This window comes from Propithecus coquereli, unplaced genomic scaffold (genome assembly GCF_000956105.1).
Source record: "Propithecus coquereli isolate 6110/MARCELLA unplaced genomic scaffold, Pcoq_1.0 Scaffold370, whole genome shotgun sequence".
NCBI classification, from domain to species: domain Eukaryota; kingdom Metazoa; phylum Chordata; class Mammalia; order Primates; family Indriidae; genus Propithecus; species Propithecus coquereli.
This window is the reverse complement of record NW_012149397.1, coordinates 2,681,905-2,707,119: the sequence shown is the minus strand read 5'-3', so window position 1 is coordinate 2,707,119 and position 25,215 is coordinate 2,681,905. Positions and strand designations below refer to the sequence as shown.

General features: G+C 36.8%; 2 protein-coding genes across 4 annotated transcripts in view; one reads left to right on the top strand and one right to left on the bottom strand.

Annotated features, from left to right (window-relative positions):
- The window catches only part of CENPP (centromere protein P), a 236,502-nt gene that overhangs the window by 120,298 nt on the left and 90,989 nt on the right, over positions 1–25,215 (top strand). The gene's annotated exons all lie outside the window — the stretch shown is intronic.
- ASPN (asporin) lies at positions 1,257–25,215 on the bottom strand. 2 transcript variants are annotated; one of them, XM_012651828.1, is made up of 8 exons: positions 25,034–25,215; positions 17,340–17,622; positions 13,661–13,773; positions 9,143–9,356; positions 8,241–8,351; positions 4,368–4,461; positions 3,797–3,935; positions 1,389–1,710 (listed from the first exon to the last, which is right to left on the bottom strand). In XM_012651828.1, exons 2-8 carry the CDS (start codon positions 17,590–17,592, stop codon positions 1,513–1,515), a joined length of 1,122 nt encoding a protein of 373 aa, XP_012507282.1. In that variant the 5' UTR covers positions 17,593–17,622; positions 25,034–25,215; the 3' UTR covers positions 1,389–1,512. The 2 variants fall into 2 exon arrangements, with proteins under 2 accessions (XP_012507283.1, XP_012507282.1); XM_012651829.1 differs by lacking the exons at positions 3,797–3,935; positions 4,368–4,461 and having other exon boundaries at positions 1,257–1,710; positions 25,034–25,111.

Sequence of the window (25,215 nt, the reverse complement as noted above, 5' to 3'; positions counted from 1 at the left end):
TGATGTATTTTAGTATTGTTGTTAAGAATTTACATTAATACTGCTCTAAAAATGTTATATTGAGAGTTTTCTGAAGAATAGTTTATGTTCCTGGGTGGGAGAAGAAAAATTACATCAAAGCACAAATATTTTATTTCAAGCCAATATTTTTAATGATATTTTTCTTATTTTCTGATTTTACTTATGTTGAATGCCAGTAAAAATACATAAAGTACTGTTTTATACAGAGCTTTCAGTTTTTGTCTGTTTCATTTCATGCTCTGCCTATCCCGTTATACTAGGTGTATTTCTCAGAGTTACCCAGTTTGTACATATTTGAGGAGGCAATTTGGTGTAGAACTGATAATGTCCAGGCTCTTCCAAGCAAGGTCTTCCAAAGGGATATCTTGAAAATGTTCCTTAGCGTTGAGGTGACAGTGTTAATAACCTAACAATTGCCATGCTATTAAAAACTTATAATAACTGATAATAAAAAATGTGAGTTACAGATTTTATATAAACACTACACGTTTTTATAGAGGTTTTGTAATCAGAGAATAATAATTAAAAAAGAAAAGCACATGCGATAGCCCAAAACCAGCTCTTATGAATAGCATGTGAGTTGGTAATGAATGAACACTTACTGAAGGCTTTATTTTAAGAAGTTATTTTATTTTATTTTTTATTTTATTTTATTTTTTTGAGACAGGGTCTTACTCTGTTGCCCAAGGTGGAGTGCAGTAGCATGATCATAGCTCACAGCACCCTTGAGCTCCTAGGCTCAAGTGATCCTCCTGCCTTAGCCTCCTGAGTAGCTGGGACTACAGGTGTGCACCACCACACCCGGCTATTTTTTTTTAATTTTTTGTAGAGATAGAGTCTCACTGTATTGCCCAGGCTGGTCTCAAACTCCTAGGCTCAAGTGATCCTCCCACCTCGGCCTCCCAAAGTGCTGGGATTATAGGTATGAGCCACCACACCCAGCCAGAAGTTAGTTTTAAACATAAAAGACAGGCTCTAAGACATGAGAACTTCAATATAATTATGTCAGTCCATACTTCAACATGATTAGAAATATTACAGTACTACCCAAGTTATTAAAGAATAAGCATAGTATAATGTACTCTTTATATAACCGTCCTTGTCAACTTTGTTTTCTAAAAGCAAATGAAAGAGCACAAATTTCGCTAAGTCAAGCATTCCATTTACAGTACAGTTCTTTTTAAAATGTGCTTGATAAAGTGTTAAATACTGAATGTCTTATTTTTTTGTTACTGAGAAAGGAATGTTCAAGCATGAGATTTATGCAAAATAATTTTTATGCAAAAAGAAACAATAGATGCTTGTTTCTCTTAATCCTTATGTATCAATGGCAAAATTCTGTGGAAATTTTTTGTCATAAAATAAGCCAGTGGACTTATTACCACGTTGGAATAGGTTTTTGCTTGTGTGAATAATACCACTGTTAATAATAGAGTTCAAGTATTCCAAATGTAAGAATTTTTGAATTTTATATTAAGTGGACGTTAGTTATTACTTTCTGAAGTTCGCAAGCTGAACGCTCATTCTGCTCAAAACACAACGAAATGCTGCAGGTTGCATTTCCCAGTACTTCACCGGGTTGTTGAATAAACTTATTGCACTGTATAAAGATTTCTTCATCTTTGGCACTACTGGACAGAAGTCATTCACTCCCACTTTTGTAATCGAGTTAGAATGAAGGAAGATTATCTGTTGTGGTAGGAAAAAAGAACAGATTAAAAATACCCAGTAAATGTAAAAGGAGAATATTCTGTTTATAGTCAGCATTTGTTTGTGGGTTTATTCATCTGTTTATTTTACATTGGCTTGAATGTATTATCACTTAAAGCAGATGTACTGGCTTATGCATGTTAAATACCTATTATAACAATTCAAGCTTATGTACGATACACAAAAGTGTTTTGGGGTGGGGTTAGGGGAGAGGAGTGGCATAGGACTTGTGCCAAGGCCTACAGCGTACTATGGTCAGTTCGGTCACTTTCCTTCTCTGTTTCTCTATATATTTCCATATATATACACATAAACACATATAAATTTATATACATGTATATGGTTATTTATAATAATGCATTTAAAATGTATTAAAAATGATTAGAAGAATGAAACTTAATGCTTTAAGAATTAGGCTTACAATATGAATATGAAGAATTATTAGCTATCATTTTCTGTGATAGAGAAGTGTAGAACTGCATTTTTGTAAGTTTTGTCAAAAGATATATCAACATCTTAAATGCATATTTGTAATACAGCATCAATAGTTGAAATCGTAATTTCATTTTTACTAGTGGACAAGTAACAATTTTATAGACTGAACATGTCTTTTTAAATTAAATTATTATTTAGAAAGATGGTGAATGTAGGAAGTTTCCTTCATTCCCTTTAACAATCCTAATTCCATCTTTGTCCTTTTTGGGCAACAGTGAAATTTCTGGAAATCTACTCAACTGACAGTATTTTGGCATATTGAAAAGTAGGAGCCTTTTGCTGGTAAAGTTGAGATATCCTCTCTGCCTATTGTTACCTCTAGATTTTGCCTTTACATCTTACTAAGATTTATATGAGCCCAATCACAAAAACTCTAGGCATTGCTAAAATATTTAAATTTGGTGTTCAATCCCCCAGCTGCTCAATATCAGTGCAAGGTATAGTTTACCATAGTACTGACCTCACTGGGAATCAAAACATGTGCTGGACATCACTGTGTTAAAGTATGTGGACATTCATTGAATTGTACACTTATGACTTGTGTTCTTCTCTGTATGTGCTATAATTCTGTTCAATAAAAAAAACACTAGCAAGACTATAGGTAGATTTAAGAGACACTAGAAGTTGGAATCAGAGTTGTGGAGCAAAGTAAGCAGAAATAAGATCAGAGATGGACAGCTTTAGAGAGGACAGATTCAGGTTGTGCTCACTGGCTAAACAGACATCCAAATGCAGCATTTGGAAAAGTGAAAGCAAAAGTTGTTACCTTGAGATTGGCTCCTTCTGATATAGCACGTTTATTATGATGGCTTGTGTCTCAAAGGAGGACAGTGAACAAAAGTTGTTTAAAGATAGATCAGAAAGAAATCTAGAAGAAGCACAGTGGCTCAATGCCCAGGTTTGTTCTCAGTGTCTTTTGCTTCTTGGGAGAAGAGGACTTCTGTTCTCGGAGGATCTAAAGCTTTATCAGATTCTCCAAGGAATTTGTGATCCCTTCCAGCCTAAGAGTTGCCAGATTGGTAGGAAAATGTTTCTAATAATTGAAGAACAACAAATGACAAAATGTGAACTCACGATGTTCTAAATAGTGACTTTGGTTAGTTATATACTGTATTCTGGCTGGAATATTTTAAAAATCATATACACCTCTAGTGACACACTAATAGTGAAAATACCTGGAGCCTAATCCTTCTTGCTCTGCCTTGTGAAATGTTTCCAGAGTAAAAGGACATACTTTCCTGCTCAGTGTCCTGACTATTCTTGCTTCCATGTGGCTACTCCCACCCCAGAAATCTGACATTAGCTGTGTCAGCAGTTTTGCCATAGTGGTCTCAGCCATTTCAAAAGCAGAAACCAGAAAATGGAAATGGATCCTGAGCTTTTAGGTGACATCTATATAGAAACCAATCTCTTAAAGCTCTACTTCATAAAACACCTCATGCAACCTGGAGAGTCATTGTATTTGAATTACCCCTTGCACTTGCTTGGTCTTGCTTGAGACATATTAAAGTGTTTTATAAAAACTATAGAAAAGGGCTAATATCTACCAAACACAATCAAGATGTTTTACCTGAAGGTATTTCAACTCTGATAATCCTGAAGGGATTTTTTTGAGTTTATTGTTTTCCAAATGTATTTCTCTCACACGTGGGATGTTAGCAAGACTTCCATTTTCGATATCTGTGATTCTGTTGTTTCCTAGGCCCAGCCTAAAAATGATATAAAATGCATCAACTCTTATGCAGATGATAGGTGTAATAGAGTTAGCTGAAAGTGTCACAACCTAGTTAGAATTTAAGCTTGTCCTATTTTTATTTATGTTCAAAGGTATTTCATGGCTTTATTTAATAACCTATTTCCATATGTAACAAACCTCTCCTCCCCACTGTCAGAAAATTCTTTAACCTAAATTCAACAAAAGGAAAATTTGAAAAATGTCATTTTCTTCTTTCTACTTTATTTGCCTCTCCTATTAGCATTGGCAATAATAATAGCGGTTCTCTCTAGTTTTCCCTTCAAACTCTCCAGTTGCAACAGTGATGATCTCGACTAGGGTACCTATATTTATTGTTCAAGAAGTTTCAGTAATATCTTAATCATGTGGACTGCCACTTCTAAATTAAGATTTTGGGTACTTTTACCTTTGCAGTTCTTTGTATCGTTTAAAATCCTCTTGTTCCACAGTCGAAATTTTATTAAAATCTAAATGAAGCTCCAGTAAAGTTGGTGGTAAACCTAATAAGAAAAGAAAGATGTACGTTAAATCAAATAAAACCAAGCCTCATTGACTATTTATTTACTTTTCAAGTTTCAGATTTAGTTAATTTTTTTGGTACTGAGTTTTTTATTAACCGTTTATTATGGAAAATTTTCAACCATACACAAAAATATAGGAAGTATTATTATGAACCACCATGCTGTTGCCCAGCTTCAGCAATTATCTCCATTTTTCCAATCTTGTTTCATTTACTCTACTCGTTATTTATTGGCCTATTTATTTGTTTTTATTTGCTTCGTCACTTTTTTTTTTTGCTGTAGTATTTGAAATCAAATCCCATATAGAATGTTGTTTCACCTATAAATTCTTCACTAGATGTCTCTAACTGATAAGATAATCTTTTAATATAACCACACTGTTAAGATCACATCTAACAAAATTAACAGTGATTCTTTGCTCTAATCTAATATTCAGTTCACCCAGTTGTCTCAAATATATTTTATAGTTGATTTTTTCATGTCAGGATCCAAATAAAGTTTACAGAATACATTTGGTTCTTATGTCTCTTGAAATCTCTCTTGTATAATATACTTCCTCCTTTTTTCTCCCACTTCTATTGATTTGTTTCTATATTGATTTGTTTGAGATATTCATTTTGTGCATTTGGCTGACAGCTTCCATATGATATGCTTTATCAAAATCCTCTAAGCCCTTATTTCTTATGGCCTGGTAGTCAGATCCAGATATACAATTAGATATAGATAGATCAGCCTTTGACCTGGTGGTCTTGCCATTCATCCACGATTGCTACCTAGAGCCATTATCTCATTAGGAATTGGAAAATGGTGACTTTCTGATTTTGTCATTCTTTATGGATTTATTAGCTGTAATTCTTCAGAATTTTCCCTCATCAATTATTTAGTTACTTTGTAAAATGGCTTTTATAGAAAAGGCAGCAAAACTTGATTCTGTCAAGTAATGAATTGGTACAATGCCCAGAAGTGACCGGTTCAGGGTGTTTTTTTAAACATCATTATGAACAAGTGGACTTTGTTTGGTATGTTCAATCCATTGCAATATTTATTCTTTCAATTAGTAGTAGTTTTTAAATAAATTATGAAGCCCACCTGAAGTACCCTGGCACATGGCAGGCTCCCAGAGAGTGAATGAATGTTCATTCCTTCTCTTCTCGCATAGGCATATCCTGACCCCAGCTCTCCTCAGATAATCTCAAGCTGGAATGAAAGGGACTGACCAGAAGATTCGGTCAAACTTCATTTTGTTACTCTTATATATGGAGTATTATATGTCAACCAAAAGGTTCTGGTTAGCTAGCTGGGAAAAAGCTTTCTTTTTTTCAACTCTTGCTGAAACATTTCCTTCCTATATTAGTGGTGAAGACCGATGAATGTAATTGAAACATCCTTGTGAATAGCAACAGTCTTCATGGCTGAATTTATTTTGATAACAGAATCTGCTTTGCATTTTAAATGTAAATAAACTAGAGAGCTAGTAAATAATTATTCTAAACTGAGAGGGTTCTTATTTCTTGGATTCTGAGTAACTGAGTGTAATGATATTTATGGAGTGACTATATGGTCTCTCCAGTATGTAAGACAAAGGTCTGTCTTCTAAGGCCTTACATTCTAATTGAGCAGATCCATTGTACATACAAAAATCACTAGAAAATAGATGGGCAGTGTGCCAGCCTATTCAAGAGTAGGTTGTAGAAAGAGAAGAGAAAAATCTCTGGAAAAGGGTTTGTATAACTTGAGGGGGAAGTGTTGTGTCCCTTAGGACATGAGGAAGGTGGGTAATCAGAGAAGAGTGAAATACAGACTCTAGGATAAATAAACAGAGGCTTGAATTTGGCAGAAGCTCAGTAACTGCCAACAAATGTTAGCACGCTTTTGTACAGGTATTTCTATTCCCACCGTCTTCAAACAGGTCTCCCCTCTCCTTTACACAATACCATTATGCAGTAGAATTTCCCAGATGGATAGGAAGGAAGACATTATCTTACTCTCTTCCTGTCAACTTGTTGGGTCTGATAAGGACACTCAGGACATCTGCATCATTTCATCCTGCCACAAGGGGCAAAACTGAATTATGACATGTAGGCAGTCAGCCTTTATATTTCAGTGAATAAATTGTAAAAACAAAAAACTTAACTGGCTTCTGAATGTCAGAGAGATCTTGAAGGAGTAATTATACAAGTTGAGAGATTTGATTCTGATTTATATTACTAAAGACATAATGTTCCTTTAGGCTTTGGAAGAATCTCAAAAACTTCATGAGAAGTTAAACATTCATTTTTAAGACATACTTTGAAATGCGAAGAGCTTTGCAATGAGGATGTTTTGCAGTATGAGAAAGACTGCTAGTGCCAATATGAAGAGTGGCCATGCTGTGGGAGAGGCAGCCTGGGCCGGCAGTTCCCTCCTCCTGTCCTTTAGGTCTCACCTCCTCTCCTCCCTCTGCCTTCTTTCCTTTCCTTGTCCTGACTCCCCTTTACTGGATGTCATCTTCTACAATATGAAAGGGATTTTATGTGTTTAATTTATTGGGTAAAGTTTGTATTTTTTGAAAATGGTAAGGTAAATAGGTTTCTTGTAGAAAAACAGCCACCTCCTTCGAAGCTAAATCAAGGTGGTTTTTTATTTGTGTAGTTCTGAATTAAACTAATTTTTTTTCCTGGATAGCAAAATTGTCTGCCCAGTTTTACCTTGGATGATCTTTCACCTAAATGAAAAGTCACCACTTGATTAATAATAATAGATTTGATTTGTCTTTTAAATTATCTGTTTATATTTGTTTTGTTAATCTTCTGGATCAGATGAGTAGTAGAGAGGGGGGTTATGATGAAGTTGCTGCTTTTACTGGTAGATACTGAAAGAGCTGTTTGAAAGGGAAAATATGTTGTTAATCATAGGGGTTATTTCTGACCCAGTTAGCCGTCAAAGCACAGAGAGACTTTGTGCCTCCTTTGTCAGGGACAAAGCAAGACTTTGAGCACGAATTCCAAGAAAGGCAGTCCTACCTAGCTAATCATCAGAGAAGAAGCTGAGAAGTAACTGGTTAGAAAACGGGTCCTCTAGCAAACTTAAAGAACATTTTACTTTGAGTTCCCAGCCTCAGATTACGTGAAACCATGATAAAAAGCTTAATGCTTATCCTGGTAATGATTATGTCATGAGAGGGCACTTCGTATGAAGTCACTTCATTTGAAGACACTGTCTTCAAACCTTTCTGTGTATTGGTGCATTGATCTTCATAGCATCCCTGGAAGGAAGCTGGGTTCAGAGTGCCTTGACCAGAGTGGAACTTCCTTTCCTGCTAGAGTCAGAGGCTGCCCAGTCTGGCCTCACAGGCTCTGCCTCCAACTATGGCTGTATGGCTGGGGACAGGGTCTCTGGCCCCATCCATCTTTTTCTGCTTTCTTCTCTACAGAATTCTCTATAACAGGTACTTCACAAAATGACAGGTATAGATTAGTTAATGTCAGGAAAGAGAAGGAAAATAAAAAGTTCATTGCTTCTTAGTGTTTATTCTTTCTGGGGGAAAAAAGATTATGGTTTAATTCTGTTAGAAAAAAAAGCACTACACATGGTACTTTCTGTGTGTGTAAGTAAATGCTGAATTTCATACTATACTGACCAGATATACTAGTACAGGGATTTCTAGTTGCAGTGTATACTGCACATTGTATACTGTACAGTTTACAATATTACATTTAATGGTCATTGAAAGATGACAGTTTAAAAAATACTCTGACTTTAATAAAGTAAATACAAACCTTTAGGAACTGAGGTCAGTTTTGCTTCTGCAATTCTGATATGGAACACTGTCACCCCTTCAAATGCCCCTGGCTCTATCCCATCATTATCAAGAGGGTTTGCACTCATTTCTGTGGGGAATATGACATGAGTTAGTACACACAGGTTGTATACGAAGGAAATTCACCATGCAGAGAGACACATCTCAAGAATATTCAAGAAGTGTAAACGTCGTCTTTCAGACTCATTTTCACTCAATATATCTGTTTCTATCTATTTTTCCTTCTGTCAGCCTCAGAAAAATACTGCTTTGTATTATGTAAACTGGAATATATAATGAATTCACTGTTTTGCTTTGAATTACTAAATCAGTGACATTATCATACTCCTCCGATTATGAACATGATAAAAGTTTTGTTGTAGTAATATTGCATCAGAAAAAAAGATTATCCTTCATATAATTCAAAAGTTTGTATTTTCTCATGTACATTTTGTTTCTAAACTTTATTATGTGAATTAGAAAAGTAAATGTCCATTCCAAATAATATCTGAATTAATTTTGTACATTATATTTGAGTAGTTTATATAATACATTAAAAATACTACATTTAAATTAAGTAAGAATAACATAGATTTATTAATTAGAGTCTAGTCAGAAAACAGAAGCCATACTAGGTGGTTCAAAGGAGAGTCTTGAGAGGGAGAGAAAGTATTACAAAAGCCATATTTTCTTTAAGTACTGTAAATTTTGTTTGGCATTTTAAATGGTTTATAAATGGCTTGTGTAGGTAAAGATTATTAAATAGATTAAAAAATGAATTTTGGAAACTATCATTCTTAAAAGTTAATAATGTTGATAAAGTGTTCTATGTCTGCTTGTCAATTATAATTTTAAGATGTCTGATTCATTTAAAAAACTTACCCAAAACATGCAATGCATTCATTCCTTTGAATGTGTCCTTTTGTATTTTCTTGACTTTATTATCATGAATTCTGAGTTCTGCTAATGATTTGGGAAGATTAAGTGGTATTTCACTTAGTTGATTATGGGACAAATATAGCCTTCGTAACTTCTTTGTGGTTAGAAAGGTTTTTGGGTGAATCTTTGTTAGCTTGTTGTTGTTCAGAATCAGAGCCTGGATAAAGCATAGAAAATTATACAATATTAGGAAGTGGATTTGATTTACTGATATTCCACAATGATTACTCAGTCATGAAAATCAATATAATTTATGTTGTTGGTGTACTAGATCAACCACATAAAAAATTTCCCAACCCAATTGAAGCTTTTTAAATAATTACTACTGAGTTAGAAGAGTGAAAAGCTGTTGTTGTCATTGTTGCTGTTGGTGGTGGTGGTGGTTTGAGGCAGAATCTCACTCTGTTGTCTGGGCTAGAGTGCAGTGGTGTCATCACAGCTCACTGCACCCTCAAACTTCTGGGCTCAAGCGATCCTCCTGCCTCAGCCTCCCAAGTAGCTGGGACTACAGGCACTCACTACCATGCCTGACTAATTTTTCTATATTTTGTAGGGACTGGGTCTTGCTCTTGCTCAGGCTGGTCTTGAACTGCTGGGCTCAAGCAATCCTCATGCCTCAGCTTCCCGAAGTGCTAGGATTACAAGCATAAGCCACCAAGCCCAGCCAGTGAACAGCTTTAATGTTTGATGTTGTGCTTTTGGTTTAGATACAAGCTTATCTTTTTTTATTGTATCTTTGAATAGGTAATACATTCACATGGTTGAGGCTTCAACCTCTACCCAACCTCCTGTTTCCCTTCACTAACAATATTATCTTTATCTTAAAATCTGTTTGCTCTACAAAATTATGTTTAGTGCACACCAAATATATTTTTACATGATGTTGTCTACTTTAAAATTTTCACTTTTTTCATGTTTACCAATGTTTAGTATTTCTCCCAGACTAGAGGCCTGTAAAATGGACATAGCTCAGTTCTTTTCTCATTGCCAGACTGCAGAATTTTCAATGTTTACCAGAATTGATGGCAGGTCACTAAGCATCTTCAGGACATTTTTGTCCCTCTCTATGAATCCAGATCATCTAACCCTCTCAAGAAGCAGCTCTAGACTCATTCTTTATATGAATTTTGTCCCCAGCCTCATTTTACAGTAACCTCCCATTGCTTCCACACTGGTTTAATATGTCTTACTGGTATTATTCATATTGTTGTTTTTCCATGGCAGAAATATACATTCTTTGCCCACTCAGTAAACTCCCTTTATCCTCATGTTTACTCGTTTCACTCTCAGCCCTTTGTGTCTCCCTTTTCTTACTCTCCTTCCATACATGTCACTTCTGTTAAAAGTTTTACCTGAGAAAGGTCAAGCCTGGGAGAAGAGGTGAAACTACATTTTGTTACCAACTGGTAAAATATATTCCTTTCTGAGTGTATGATGGCAACTAAAAGTGTGTTCTCTTTTGGTTACACTGAAAAATGAGGTGGGGGATATTTAACAACTTTGTGGATCACAAAGATGGTTTGTGAATCCTCACTTGACTTCTTGAGGTACATCGCACAGAAATTATTACTCTCCTTTTAGTGATGAGGAAATGGGCGCAGTGAAGAAAAGTCACTTGCCTAAGGTCACCCAACAAGTAAGGGTCAGAGCAGCCCTGCCCCAAAGTGAACATGTACCTTAGTAAGATCCAAATATAGTGCATAGGGATTTTGTTTTCTTGGGCTTTTTTTTTTCTGGTTAAAATATGCAGTTGTTAGAGCTGCATAAAAGGAAGGATAAGTAACACAGAACAGCTTAAGAGTTTTTATGCAGCATTATTAAGTGCTGCCCAGTACTGTGGGCTGCCCCAGCCTGGTGAGCTGGCAGATCCAGTTGAACTGTATTCTCAGTGCTGGCTTGGCTGTCACAGAACCCCCAGTTCATCACTAACAATCTAAGGACAAAAGATGAGAAAAGCATAACCTTTCAGAAGCAGGACAATAATTCATGCCAAGGAGTCTACTTGCTCAAGAATTCTTTGGCATAGTTCCAGGTCCTTAAATTTGGCTCGGAATAAACTTCTTTAAAAAAATAATAATAATAATTCATGAGTAATGCGTTTGTGATAATGGCTGGAAGTAAGCTGGGAAGTCTGAGACTGCGTTCGGTGGCCTTGCCCATTCTCTGACTGTATCGTCCTTTATGTAAGAATCCAAATGCCAAACAGGCAGCTAAAATGTAACATAGAGAATTTGTAGAATATCTAAGAAACAATTTGATTTCAAACAGAATCAAGGGACCATATAAAGTGATATAATAGTTATGTAAATGTTTTGTAAGTATACATTATACCCACAATTCAGGTATAACGCATATACTTTAAAAAGGGCTTTATATTAGTATATTGGGTCAGTCTGCTAATACTAGCCTGGCAATATTAGTTAAACAATTAGGGGCTTCCCTGTTATTGCTGTGTACCTTGCATGTATTTGCTCACTTAATCTTTTTTTTTTTTTTTTTTCTTGAGATAGTGTCTCACTTTGTTGCCCTGGCTAGAGTGAGTACCGTGGCGTCAGCCTAGCTCACAGCAACCTCAGACTCCTGGGCTCAAGCGATCCTCCTGCCTCAGCCTCCCAAGTAGCTGGAACTACAGGCATGCGCCACCATGCCCGGCTAATTTTTTCTATATATTTTTAGCTGTTCAATTGATTTCTTTCTATTTTTGGTAGAGACAGGGTCTCGCTCTTGCTCAGGCTGGTCTCGAACTTCCTGAGCTCAAACAATCCGCCCGCCTCGGCTTCCCAGAGTGCTAGGATTACAGGCGTGAGCCACCACGCCCGGCCTGCTCATTTAATCTTAATAACCACTCTATGAATTCCATGCCACTGTCATACCCCTCTTACAGCCAAGGAAGTTGAGGCTACTTTCCCAGTGTTATATACCTGGTAGAGCCATGATATGAGCTCAGGTCTACCTGACTCCAGAACACTCACCCTTAAACATAATGCCATATAACAGTTGACTAAAAGAAAATGAAAGAGACCTAAAAAAGCTCCTGATACCTTTTAGATTGTTGTTTCCCAATGAATAACAGGAGCACATGTGGACTTAGTCTCTGGAATATTCCTAAAATGTATAAAATGATGATATGACAAATTAAAAACTTTTTATGGCTCCAGTATTAAATATGCCATTAAGTTATTATTCTTGTGGATATCTACTCTGAATATGGGTTGGAGAAGTGGTAGAAGCATTCTTAGGCTATATTTCCAACTTCTGATGGTAGAATAATGGCTTTGTTTTTCTCCAAAAATTTCTGTGGCCTGAAGTCAGTGAGGTGGACTGGGTGGCTCGTCGGCGGAATCCATTATGTTATTCTTTTTTTTTTTTTTTTTTTTTTTTGAGACAGAGTCTTACTCTGTTGCCCGGGTAGAGTGCCGTGGCTTCAGCCTAGCTCACAGCAACCTCAGACTCCTGGGCTCAAGCGATCCTACTGCCTCAGCCTCCCAAGTAGCTGGGACTACAGGCATGTGCCACCATGCCCGGCTAATTTTTTCTATATATATATTTTTAGTTGTCCAGATAATTTCTTTCTATTTTTAGTAGAGACGGGGTCTCGCTCTTGCTCAGGCTGGTCTCGAACTCCTGACCTTGAGCGATCCACCCGCCTCGGCCTCCCAGAGTGCTAGGATTACAGGCGTGAGCCACTGCGCCCGGCCATTATGTTATTCTGATTGTCTTAATATTTAAGTGAGGCCTTGGTTATAAAATAAATATATGTCTTCCAGTTACACATATATGTATATATTTTTTGCATGGAGCCTTACCAAATCTGAGCTGTCTGCACAGTTTGAAAGAGAAAGGAACAGTCAAGGCCTTGGCTACCTGGCAGTGCAATGTGAAAGCTGGGTTTTGCAGGGAAGCCGACCCAGGCTCCCCTGGGCATAACTCCTTGCCATATAGACACAATGTGAGGATTGAGCATCCTCAGTCTGCCTCCAACATGATGAGCATGCATGTCCTCAATCCCAGGATGACAGGGAGACAGGGATCGGCTAACAGGGTCAATTGCACTGACTCCAGGGTGACAAGGAGGCAAGGTGACCCCCATCTCTCAGATACAGGACCAGAGCCAGGCCTGCATGGCAGCTAAGGGCTAGTATGGCTATGGTATTTATAGCTCTAAAAGAAGTATTTTCTACCTTCTCTTCTTAGTATACCTTACCTGGAGATGACCGTTAAACTCTTAGCCCACTGACATTTACCTGCCTAGTATTTAATAAATGTCAGTTGAATTAAATAATTGATTGAATTAAATCTATAATTTTTAATTGACTAGAGCCATGCTGAATACAGGGATTTTTGTCATTCTTCACACACAGAAAAGTAAGACTTATTTATACTAACACAGTATAATTAATCATTTTAGCAATGATACAGATTTTCACTTAAATATTTGAAAATATGAGCATTTATTCTTACATAAAGTGAAGTGAGTCCTTTAAAATCATTTTCTTTGATTTCCTTAATTTTATTGTTTTGAAGGTCAACCATTCGAGTATCAAATGGAATGTTGCTTGGGACTGAGGTCAAACCTGAGAAAGAAACAAACATGTTATAAAGTAGAGAATCATGCTAAAGATGAAATTACTAATTTGGTAGAAATGTACATTTTTAAAAATCCATGTTTATTATTAAGTAACAGATGACTTAACAGTTGTAATAGATGATAAAAACATTATTTGGGAAGGCCTCAGGACCTGTTCAGGTAACTTAATTTTTTTTCAAGTTATCTAGCAGTGTTTAGCTGTCACCACTAATCTGCTTCAAGGTGAAATAAATGGAGGTAAGTTAGGGCTGCCCTTATGACTGTGAGGACATGACCAACAGCTGATGCGCAGCTTCTGGTGATGCACTTTTAGCTGAGGGATATTAACTTCTTTGCAAATTTTCAGGCTGTAATAGTACTAAATTAGAGCATGTGGGTTTGGACTATTTTAAGAAGGCTTAAGATGTAGAGAGTTGTACTTAGAAAATAGATAAATTACATTATTTTCAGGTACATTATCAAAAACTTTGCTACCCATTCCTTTAATTAGTTCCTCTGATTAATTGTAAATTCTTTGATATACAAGTACTTATTCATATTAAACTCTTCATTAGCATCTAAGCGTGAGATATACCTTCACTTAATTCATCACCCACAGCATTAGTTCAAGTGCGAAGTGATTTGGCTAATGACTCTTTCCCGGCCATGTGCCATACTTTGAAGTTATATTTTTAGTCATGATTCCTCTTTGCAGGTACTATAATACTTTTCTTTTATGTCGTCTCAGCTGCATACTTCCTCTTTTTGTAGATATTTAGTAATACTAATTAAATGACAAACATTTTTCCCCCCTCTTGGATTGAAAAAATGAGCAGAAAATTATTAGAAGCTGTATGTGATGTATTTCCTTCTTAACTTTCCCTAGATGGCCAACCTGAATCTTTAGGTAGAATATGCCCACCATCCGCTTATTATTGGACATACCATGCAACAGTTCTGCTTGATGAGCATGGGGCCTCCTTGTTTTTTCCAAACATTTTATTGTGAAAATGTTCAAAAAGTTGAAAGAATTTTACAGTAAAAACCTATATTCTCACTATCTGCTTTCTACTATCAGCATTATCCTATACTCTACTTACTGTCCATCCATCAATTCATTTTTTAATGCATTTTAAAGTGAGTTGCAGATATTTACACTTTTGATAGAACCATCCTTACCCCTGAAGAGTAATAGTATATCTAATGGCTACAAATTGAGGGATTGAATTTCTAAATATTTGAATATCAACATTCTACTCTACAGTTCTATGTACTTTTCCCCTCCATACTTTAAAATTGATAACTCTTTTAAGAAATTTAACCATATATAGCAAGAGGAAAAGGGGGGTAACTTGATGAGTTAGCAAGTTAGAGGAGAAGTTTTGTGTGTTAGATTAGATTAATTTTGCCAGCTTTATAAACATAGGAGATTATTTTGGTTTTAGAAAATGAAGTGGAAGTCTTGTAGGAAGCTGGAGGTTCTGCAGAAAGGATCCTCCTAGTAACACAGATTTTGACAAACCTACTCCCACCCTGCCCCTGATGAAATTGAAACTGAAAGGAGTTTCATCTCCTAAGGGAGGAAGAGTGACAAGACCTTTTTATAGTCATGTTATGGGGAGGTGGGCTGTGTGCAACTGCTGACAGCATGTCTGTCAAAGATATCCTTGGGTAGATTTTGTTTACTAGAGTTTTTTCAAAGCTAATGTTCAGGAGACTGTGCAATGCGAACAATAGCTGTCTGCCATGAGGTAGCTTGGGTTTCTCGGGTCTTTGGTGACAAGTGTATGCTGGAGCAGATTTTTGCAATATTTCATCCAAGGTCTTCATTTTGGAAGCAGATATCTGCTATGGAGCAGCAAACGTGGAGGCCAGCACGTGGGGATGATTAAAGATAAACATCTCCTACTCACCATCTTACCCAGAATTAATCCAGTTTACATCCAGTGGGGTCAAAGCAGATACATATATTTTTATCCTGAGTTTTGATTTACAAAGTGCTTTGCTATGCACCCACTCTGCAAACTGATGGTAGGTAGTGTTTTTGCTTGTCTGGCATGCACCTTAGTGATGATAGTACATTACTTAAGGAGCTAATCTCTTTTTATACTCAGGATCTGGCTCTGCTTCTGCATTTCTGATTTTTGCTGCTTTTTCCACAGTCATTCTGCATGTGCTTCCAAACTGGTTTTCTCAAGTGATAACATGCAGCTTGTTATCTTTTTCTCATGAGAATGCCAAAGGTAAAGCTTCAGACCCATTTTTTTTCCTAGCCTATTTATTCTATTAGGCCTTCCCAGTAACTCTAGCTCATATTAGTCTCCCCATTTTCTGAATGCTTTTTGTTATGTCTCTTTTTGTCATATAATGACACTTTGTTAAAGTCTCTAGAGTGAATTATAATAAGCTTTGACTCTTGCTGTGAATGCTGTGGCAGGAGGAAACAAGTCTAAAGCTTTTAGAGACACCTTGTCCTCATATGGAATCATGAAGTGGCCCTGATGGGCCATCAGCCCCAGAATAGGAGTTGTATGCCAGACTCTGGCCTCCATAGTGGGGCAAGTCTCAACTGTTCCTTCTTTTGGAAATAGCTGAGGACAACTCTTGATATATTCCTATCACATTCCCTCCTTGAACAGAGCATGAGTGCTCTTGAGTACTCCTTCATTAGAAGTACTAAAGAAATAAAATACTCAGCAGAGAATTATAAATTTTAAAGATACTCAGTTCAGCCACTTCTTTTCTAGGCAGTTCTAAACCCAAATCATTCAAAACAAATAGAGCATTATCTTTGAAGTGTCTAGATTAGAGTTTTCACAAACTCTCTGTAACCCATTGTTCTGGACACACAACTTATTTTGTTATCATAGAATTTTACTGAAAAGTACAGTCTCCCCCTGCTAACACACTGAGATGAAACTGCAGTGATGTCCATTCTCTTTGAAGGTAATTAAAATGAAGTGCTTTGATTTAATTGGGGAAGAGAAGGAAGTGTTCTATGTATAAAATTTCCACTATGATTCTGACTTTCTGAACTTTTTTTTTTTTTTTTTTTTTTTGAGACAGAGTCTTACTCTATTGCCCCGGCTAGAGTGCTGTGGTATCAGCCTACCTCACAGCAACCTCAAATTCCTGGGCTGAAGCAATCCTTCTACCTCGGCCTCCCAAGTAGCTGGGATTACAGGCATGCGCCACCATGCCTGGCTAATTTTTTTTCTATATATATTTTTAGCTGTCCAGCTAATTTCTTCCTATTTTTTTTTAGAAGAGACCGGGTCTAACTCTTGCTCAGGCTGGTCTCGAACTCCTGAGCTCAAACAATCCTCCCGCCTCGGCCTCCCAGAGTGCTAGGATTACAGGCGTGAGCTACCACGCCCAGCCCACTTTCTGAACTTTTAAAATAAGTTTGTACATACTTTGGGGTTTGCTATACTTACCCCCTAAAAATTTAAATGAAAAAATATTTTATAATCAATGAGATGATTTTTGAAATGTTGGTAAGGACTTTTCCCATCCTTTTAATTTTGTTAGAATTGCATTATTCTTCAAAACGAAGTTGATTTATGTTCTTACCCAGATCAGAACAATGTACAACTCGTGAGTAGCACTGACATCCAAATGGACAGGTTGGAAACAGATCAAATGGGAAAAAGGGACTCCGTGGCTCTCTTGTTGGAAAAAGAGAGTTGTCATCGTCATCGTCATCATTGTCGTCTGTGTCTTCCATATCCTTCAGCATCATATTCTTCAATGTTATATGTGAAGGGTTAAAGAAGGGTTTGGCAGAGCACAAAGCCAGGAACAGTAGAAGCATATATTCCTTCATATTGTCTTAGTGTAGAGGACCAATCTAGAACTAAATAGACATTGACTATTAATTTAAACAGATATAATTCCTACATCTATATATTTCTCAGTGCTGGAAAACATACAGCGAGATGGCATTCTTAACCATTGCTAGCAAATTGAGAATATATTTATAAAAACTCTTTGGAAACCAGTTCAGCAGTATGCATTAGGAACTTTAAAAATATCTCTTTTTCATCCCATAATACTACTTTTTGGAATCTAGTCTTGGGAAATACTTCTAAATTATAGAAAGATGCTCATCATAGAATTATTTATAATAGCAAAAATATGCAAGATAATTCTAATGGTTAAAGGAGAGCAGTAAAATAGGGTATATTTATTTCATGAAATATTTTGGAATCCACAAAATGTTTCCAAAACCATTTAAAAATATATTATTTTGTGAAATAAAAAACACAAATATAAAATATCCATACATAGTACGCTTACACTCACAAAACAACAAAATACAGCAGGAATATACCTGACTGATGATAAACTCTGGGTGGTAGAACCATAGATGACTGTGTCTTCTTTTTTTTCTTTTTTCTTCTGTAATTTTTATAATGAGCAATAAGTATTACTATTATAATTAGAAAACTAATAAATGTTTTTTAAAAGAAAAACAGATTATCAGCCAGGTGAAGTGGCTCATGCATGTAATCCTAGCACTCTAGGGGGCCAAGGGAGGAGGATTGCTTGAGGTCAGGAGTTGGAGACCAGCCTGAGCAAGAGCGAGACCCAGTCTCTACTAAAAATAGAAAAATTGGACGGGCATGGTGGCGTGCGCCTGTAGTCCCAGCTGCCTGGAAGCCTGAGGCAAGAAGGTCACTTGAGCCCAGGAGTTTGAGGTTGCTGTGAGCTATGGTGATGCCACTGCACTCTGCCTATGGTGACAGATCAAGACACTGTCTCAAAAACAAACAAACAAAAACAGATCATCAAGTCTGGCTCTCTATTCCCAGAATCTTTCCATTGCCTTAATATCATTGTTCCTTTGAAAGGAATGTCCTCAGCGTCCCCTTAGACAACATCTGGAAGTTTTCCCTAACTGATTTCTCTTTACCCTCCCCAACCTGACTCTCATAGTTGGTCACTTTTTCCACAATGTCATTGGGATCTTTTTTTCTTCTAATCTGTTCCATTGTCTAATACCTGATCCAAACCATCTGATATCCAGACTTTCTTATTCATCTTTCCATTGAGTTCCATTTGTTTGTTTGTTTTTGGTGAGGCCGGGTTGTGTTCAGTTGTATTTTTTAAAACTCACACAAAGCTAGAATGTACGAATCAGAACCTCCGGAGCACAGATGCGTTGCCACCTGATGGCTAGTATTCCTTCAGTAGTATTTACGTATCAGAGTTTCATAACTATTAGCTCTGAAAAATTTGTACATTCTTAGAAAATTTCAAAAATTAAAAACATTATGAAATCATCCAAAACAGATGTATCATTAGAGATGCCCGTTGGTGAGCCCAAGTCCTGGCAGGAGGGCATCCACTCCCCGCCACAACAGAGGGCTGCACAAAACATCCCTCAGCCACAGTCACCTGATAGCCCACCAAGCCTGCCATTGCCTGACTTTCAGGCAGCCATTGAGCTGCAAAAGACTTCCAGAGTCAGTCAGGGTTGGTCTAGCCACAAGAAGACCTTACCCCACCCACCCCAAATCCCAGCTGGTTACAATTTCCCAGAATCCAGAATCAGCTTTAATATCTCTCCATGGGCTTGCTTTTTCCTGTACTTAGAAATCACAAATAAATTCATTAACTTAATTAAAATATCATTTATATATATAATGTCCTTTTTAATCATGAGGAGGGTTAGAATGTCCTACTGCCATTTGTTATTAACCTGATAATTACATTATTTAATTTCTTATATGCTCCAAAAATCTAAATGGTGACATGAACATTTGCCCACAGGTAGCTGGATAGGACTGGTCAGGTAATGTGTGGGATTCCTGTGATAATCCACACTCAATTATGCTAGGAAGGAGATTACAGAACAGATCTGAGAATGTCAAAAGCTTTTTACATTTTAATAATCCTATTCTGAATTTCAAAACCGGCCCTAGCCCCCCATCTCTACACTACTTTATGGAAATGTCAACTCAAGCTTATTCTAGACTCATCCCTCACATTAAATAAGAGTAGATGAGGTACAAAGAGCTTAAGTGACTTCTCCAACATCCCCTATCAAATATAAATGGAGCCACTGGGACTCACGAGTCCCAATTCCCTGTTCTGTGCCACCTTTGCTACAACCCATGCAGGGGGAACTCAGTTCTTTTATTCAGAAATCTAGTGCCTTCACAGGCACTCTGTCATCTCTTCCTATCTGAACAGTCTACAAACTGCTGTCCTATGTACATCTGTACAAAAAAGTGTACCCATACAGCTCAGATTCAGAAGGCAGAGAATAGAGTGATTGTATAGTCAGATTTGTGCAGCATACAGTGAGAGATTGTGCTGGCAACAAAAGGCCCAGTGGCTTCTGTTGGACAGCCCTGGGTGAAAATCACAGCTGAGGCTGACTACTGTGCCGTAGCAGCCACAGGGCATCCCCGCTGGCAGGCAGGTTGATATTTCATATTCTGGTCATCCCAGGAATCCTGGCATGGGGTCCTGGTGAAGATCGCCAGGGCTTCGTTTTCAACATCACGTTGTCCCTGGCACACTGTTTCTTGGCTGCCTGTCTAACTTTGACCCATTATGTTTTTTGACCTCAGCCTTCTGTGTGGTTCCTGGCTCCTTGATGCTTAGTTCCCAGCTTTGCCTCCACCTCCAAAATACTCATTCCCTAGGAAATTCAGCTCTTGGTTCTTAGCTAAGTCAAAGCTGGTCCCTGATTCCAGTTTATTCTTTAATGTTCTTATGTTACAGCTCTGTCTTCTAGGTGCACTGCTGCTCTTGACCTTGTCTGACCTTGGCAATGAAAAGCTATAGAATTACACTATCATCTGAGATCCTGTCTCTGGCTTTCTTTGAGGTTCCTGGAACTATTCAGTAGACATTTACCAAGCACCCACTGTACCCTAGGCATGGTTTCAAGTGTCAAGATGCTGAATCAGTTGGAGTCAAGCACATCTCCCTCCCCATCCTCTTTTCTCCCACACTTGCCTACTCAAAAAACAAAAAAACCACAACTCCTAATCAACTACTATCAGGTAAATATGGGATTATTATTAAAGTTAACACTTCAATGTCAGGTGCATTAACAGAAAAACTGAAAAATAAAATGCCGAGATTGATAAATAGAACAGTAAATAGACATCAACTGTATATACTGTGACTTATGGAATAGGGATGACAGTGTGAGGCTTTAACACTAGATGTGTGGTCCCCAAGGCTTTGAAAATAAAATTCTTTACCGTATGTCTGTCTACTCATAACCTTCAGTTTACTGTTTGAGACTAGTAGAACTAAAGACATCTATAAAAACATACATGCATATGAAAAAAAGATTAAAATTGAATCTACAAACTTAGTAAGAGGAATAGTGGGATTATGAGGGAAGCATTTTTTTTCTTGTCATGCATAGTTTTTTTTAATTAGGCTGCTTTAAAAATATTTTAAATATCAGCATACCAATAGAATTTTCTTTGCTTTGGTCCTATGCATACTTTTCTTTTCCTACCACTTCTGTAGTATTAAAGTGATATCACAGTGGGTAGAATTAAAGATTTCCCATACACACGGTTCCAATCTATCTTCACCCAAAAGTCAAACAAAACACCTACCTGGGAAATTGTTTTGGGGTTCACAGTTTCTTGAGGCTTAACCCCATTTACTCTGGTCTGTAGGAAATGAAGATTTTGATGAAGTCATTTTTAAAGTTGGTTGTTTTAGTTTGTCTTTTCTCATAGAAACTTTGAGTTAATATGGGCTTTAGGTTCCCAGTCTAGACAGAAAATTAACACTTAATATACCTGAAATACAGACCTAAGAAAACTATGGAACTTAAAAAATTATGTAAAACATCAGGAATGTGTTAGAGATCCAAAGTAGGGTGCCAAGAACACATCTTGGTGTTCCTTGTGGCCTGGCAGCAAGATTGAGGACTGGCTTCAGCTCCTTTGCACACCACATGCCGGTTAACCAGATTCCTTCAGTCTAATGTCACAATCAGAAGAACCCCACACCCACCCCATCCCCTCCACCGCTACCCATGTTCAGTCAAGGTTTGGGAGATGGAACAGGATCAGGTGTGAGGAGCAGAAATTGGGAGCTGAGAGGATAAGGAGAAGGCACACAGGGCAGAGAAGGGGGGAAGGAGAAGGGTGGTGGGCTTGCTTCTTTTCCACATCCTCACCTCAGGGGTGCTGACCTGCCCACCTGTGGTACCAGGAGATGCATCAACCAGGGCCCCTCCTTTTCTCTCTCTTCTTTCTTAGATTGTCTCTGAGACCCTCCCTGCCTTTAATCAAAACCGAGGTAAAATGAAAATATGAAATCGAGACTTCCACGTGCTAGTGTTAGGCAATAGCATTATCTGTAATAGTTAGAAGCATTCTAGTTGCTGAGCATAGAGGCAGCCACCTGTATAAAGTAGTTGGGCTCTTTCCTGGCGAGAAATGGAGACCTCTGGAAGCAGGAATGTTATCTAGTTGAAAGTTACTCCTAGTGGTGGAGATTCCAGAACATTTGGGACCAGGGAGCATATCCACTCTGCTTGAATAGCTCCAGTGAGAGGACTCATAGGAAGCATACCACTTCCAGGCATCATCTTCCATTGTTGTTCATCTATGATTGTTAGAAAAGTCTATATTGAAACCAAAAAGGCCTTCCTGCAAATTCATTTCTCTGTGCTAGTTCTATCTTCTGTTAGCCATATACAATTAATTTAATCTTTTTATGTTCTCTTATCTAGTTGCTTGCAAAGATAAGAGTCAGGCCAACCTTGATTCCATGAGGAATTCATTTATGCTCTTCATCTGCTGTTGCTGGTTCTCTTCCACAACCTTGATAAGTGCAACTGATTATAGGTCCTAAACCTCTCCCTATTCCAGCTGTGCAACTGTTCACCAATAGAAAATTATTGGAATGCCTAGGAAGGAACACTGTATAAGAGTATTTTTTCCTATTATTCAGAAGGAAGATAGAGATTATTATTTTTCATTTAAAATGATGTGACTTTTAGTTATTTGAGTTTATTAGTACGGTTCAAGCTCCATTTTATTAGTTTTGGCAGCATTTAGATTGTGCTATTTTTGAAACCTTTAAAAATATTTATATCTTGTTCTCAGGAAAACTCAGTATTTCCCTGATTTAGACCACTTTGCCAGTGTTTTCTACATGGAAAGCTTTGGATTTTGGTTTCAAGCTTCTCTTAATAATATTTGGAGTGTTATCCCAGTGCTACTGCTGTTACTAATAAATCACAGCAGTTTAGAACTAAGAGAGACCTTGGGGGACTTTCCCCCCAGGACCTTCTTTTTACAGAGGGGGAAGCTGAGACATGGGGCATCCAGAGCTCACTGGAGGTGGTAGATTTGAGGGCCTCCTCACTCCTGTTAATTGTGCTTTCCGCCAAACTTCACGTCCTTCTCTAAATGAACTTTAATCTCATAGTTACTTCTAGACAATAAACAGAATTTCCCCTGTAAAAGAGTAGGTGAGAAGGTTTGGCCGAGTTCTCAAAAGAGTTCATAGCAGGACTGGAAATATAGCTAAGCAGTATATAAGCTTCATTTTTTCCGCTTAACTGGTCCACAAACTTAGATTGGAAAGTTTGTCTAAGTGAAATGGTATTTCCTCTCAGACACTATTATTAGGTAAATAAGTCACTGTGCTTTTAAATTTCACGTTTAAAGGTCTGGTTGGCAACTTTTCCCTTTGGCTTAAATATGCCTATCAGTTCACCGATACCAGTAATAGATTTAAGTATATAAATATGGTATAACATGCTGCACATATCTCACAGAAGGAATCCAAACTAAGTTCAGGTATAATCAAGGCACAGCCTTGTAAGTCAACAAAAAAGTTCAAGCATGCATTTGGAAACTTACAGTACCATTTGTTCATGAATACTTTTAAAGGCAACACTTTTCTTAAAGAAATAATTAATTTCACCTTAGAAGTATAAATAGCATTCTGATTAAAGAACTTCTGGCTGCTCTTCTTTTTATACTAATTTTACCTTTCATCAGTTTTTCCATATGTCTAGCAACCTAGCTATTGTCTTTAAAAAAAAAACCAAAAACTCTTCTTTCTCAATTTTTTTCTGATGTTTCCTACAGTGCCTCAAGACTTGTGCTTGTAAAGTTAATGTATTTTGTTTCAAACCTCAGATCAAGTATCAGAATATTCGTTTTTAATATAGTAATTAGTTGTAACACAAGACTGCATATCCTCTCCTTTCCACTACTACACTATATTGCTTAAGGCCAAAAACAAACTAAAAACATCAGGATACTTTTGTGTGTGGGCTTGTGATCTATCTTTCTTTCTCTTTCTTTTTTTTTTTTTTTTTTAAACAACTCAATGAATCTCGGTGGGATGAAAAAAACCACTTTATTTTTAGAGAAATATAATCCCCTCAGGTTCTTTATGACTCAGTCCCTATACCATGTGGCCACTGTTTCTTGGCTGCCACACCTCTGAATAGATTAACATGAAAGGATGCTATACTCTATTTAGATTACTAGGGAGTAGAGTATCGAATACATTGTTTAATTTTTTTAATCTAAGACTTAATCAAAAATTTAGTTTGGGAGGGTACAAAGGAAATCTTTGAGTGTTTTGAATTCTGACTATAAGAATACTATGAAAAGAAGCTTCTAATCTTTGATATTGAATATAAAACTGGTTAAACTATTGCTGGTAAATATTCTTTCTTGAAATTGTATGGATTTCCATTTTAACTGTTCAGTGCCATTTCTTTACATAAGAATAGGGAAGGCATTTATCAAGAAAAAATATGGTTATTCCGATGTATAAGTAAAAATGACATTTGAATCATTCACAAATTTTAAAAACACATTAGAAAATATCATACTTTTACATATTGAAGGAAATATTTACTGTTCCATGTAATATATCTGTGATATCCCCAAACTTCATTATCATTAATTATTAAAGTAATGTCATTTTTCTAAAAGAACATATAAGATGCTTACTTAAATAATTTTTAAAATCAATCATGTTAGCATTTATGTAAAGTATAATGACAGGTTTTCACATAGCTGTTAAAAAAAGTCGCATAATTATATTTAAAATAAATTCATTATACATAAGACATAAAACTACAATAATTTTAGGTACATAATTAGGTTTATATTTTAATGTTGAGTTTTAAGAAATAACAGAGATAGGCTTTGAACTTAATCATATTATTTACAAGCATTTATTAGTAGTATTAATGTCTCCTTAGTATTGACTATAAAGTAATTTATACAGTGGTACATGAAACATACCTGTCAGAAGAGAGTAGTCCTCTTGAAAGTAGAATTTATCCACCATGTACTACTTATCTATAGTGTAAATGTTCTCAGGCACTGTTTAAGAAGAAAAGATGAGGAGGTATTACATTTAAAAGAAAAAAACACCCTTCAATACAGCCCCTGGTGTAGCTGCACCCTGGGTGATACTGGAATAA

What these genes read in the sequence shown, in the direction of transcription:
- ASPN (XM_012651828.1), bottom strand. Translation starts at nt 17,592, where the DNA reads ATGAAGGAATATATGCTTCTACTGTTCCTGGCTTTGTGCTCTGCCAAA. An exon ending in GAATGCATTGCATGTTTTGG is followed by an intron (nt 8,352 to 9,142) that starts GTAAGTTTTTTA and finishes TATTCCCCACAG; the next exon opens with AAATGAGTGCAAACCCTCTT. An exon ending in ACTGACCTCAGTTCCTAAAG is followed by an intron (nt 4,462 to 8,240) that starts GTTTGTATTTAC and finishes TTTTCTTATTAG; the next exon opens with GTTTACCACCAACTTTACTG.